The sequence below is a fragment of the Chaetura pelagica genome, unplaced genomic scaffold (genome assembly GCF_000747805.2).
Source record: "Chaetura pelagica isolate M959 unplaced genomic scaffold, ChaPel_1.0 scaffold114, whole genome shotgun sequence".
In the NCBI taxonomy this organism is placed as follows: Eukaryota; Metazoa; Chordata; class Aves; order Apodiformes; family Apodidae; genus Chaetura; species Chaetura pelagica.
The window spans coordinates 183,799-185,450 of NW_009952968.1; the positions used below are offsets into that span (position 1 = coordinate 183,799).

Sequence of the window (1,652 nt, forward strand, 5' to 3'; positions counted from 1 at the left end):
GCCCCGGGGCACTGGGCTGCTGCGGGCAGGAGCCTGCTGGGGCTGGCAGCTCCCTTTTAAGCCCTCGTGGATTATGCTGGGTGCTTGCCAGGAGGGGTGGGAGGAGGAAGAGAAGGATGAAGAGGAGGTCAGCAGGCCGGGGACACAGGTGCCACGTTCCTGGAGGACCTATCTGTACCTAAACACAGCCACGGGGCTCCTTGGACACCCTCCGAGGCTCTTGGTGGTCCTACTAGAAGTGACAGGGTGTGCTCCAGTGGCTTTGCAGCTGGCACTTGCCCACCCATGGGGCAACAATCCCTGAATGTCCCATCCCTCTGTGGCTGTCACCCCCAAAAATGTGTGATGGTGGCCACGGAGGAGGTGGGGATCAAGGAAGGAGGAAGAAAGGTTGGAAAGAAACGTGAGGAAGGTGGTAGGAAAATAGTGGCATAGCTTGGGGTTTTATTTGGTCCCAAGGGAGCTGGTGGTGCTGGCATGGTCCTGGCATGGCGTGGGGGATGGCAGGTGTGCAGCTGGGTTTGCACAAGGATGTGTGCACAGGCAGAGGGGCGGGTGGGCCGGCCATGTTCCCCTGCCCCATGGGGTCCTCCATGCAGCACGACCTGCTCACTCCAGCTGCTGCAGGAAGGCCAGAAGCCCACGGTGCCACTCCTCGGGCTTGTCCAGGTAGCAGGCATGTCCGGCACCCTGCATCACCAGCACCTGGTGCTTGAGGAGGTGCTGCAGGTTGTTCAGGCTGGTCTGCCCCAGCTCCACATCCTGGTCCCCGTACACGATCAGCGTGGGTGTCTGTGGAAGGGGAATGCACCTTGAGTCTGCCAATGCCACCCAGGCCCCAGCTCCTCCTCACCAGGGACACTGTGGGACCATGATATGGAGGGGTGACACTTGCCCTTCTCCCCTGCCCAATACGACAAGAGGAAACTGAAGCTCAGGCTCCTGGGTCTCTTTATGTTCCTGCTTTCCCTCCTAGTACCACACAGTCATGTCCCTTCACCATCATGCTCCACTTTTCCAGTGGCAGCAGGGTTTCTGGCCTGTTTGGTCTATTCCTTGCCCAACCTCAGTGCCAGGGTCCCTCCCTCCCAGTCCCCTCCCAGTTCCCTGAGCTCCCTCCATCTCCCCCCAGGCCATACTTTGATCTGGGCGTACTGCTCTGCTGTAAACTTGTCGGTGCAGATGGGTGCCACAGGCACATATGCCTTGAGCAGGTGGTTGTGCTGGAAGAGGAAGGGCAGGGAGTACATGCCGCTGAGCGACGGGCTGATCACCACAGCCGGACCCAGGCACAGAGCCTCCGAAACTGCCTTCAGGAAAGACCCCGGCGCTGGCTGGCCCACAGGCGCTGGGGCCACAGCATCCTTCGAGTGACCCAGCCCTGAGCCGTAAGAGACAGAAGTTGCCCCGTCACACCTTCCCGCTGCCTTGCGCAGCAGGTGCTGGGCCTGCCGTCCCAGCGTGACAAACGCGAGGGGCTGTATCGGCTCCCTCCGGCCCCCACCTGGCTCTGGGGCTGTGCTCCCCAGCACGCCTTACCCGGCAGGTCAATGGCCACTGCTCGGTACCCGTTCTCGGCCAGCGTGGCCAGCGTCCCCAGCTGCAGCCAGGTGTGGGAGGGGAAGCGAATGCCGTGCAGAAGAAGCACCGGC

General features: G+C 61.8%; 1 protein-coding gene across 1 annotated transcript; it reads right to left on the reverse strand.

Moving 5' to 3' along the window:
- Nucleotides 1–609: 609 nt before the first annotated feature.
- On the reverse strand, nucleotides 610–1,645 carry ABHD14B (abhydrolase domain containing 14B; the record flags this gene model as incomplete). The annotated part of the gene is made up of 3 exons (XM_009995804.1): nucleotides 610–792; nucleotides 1,140–1,381; nucleotides 1,540–1,645. Coding segments are annotated over 3 exons (531 nt in total), but the record flags the coding sequence as incomplete, so codon positions are not given.
- Nucleotides 1,646–1,652: the final 7 nt, after the last annotated feature.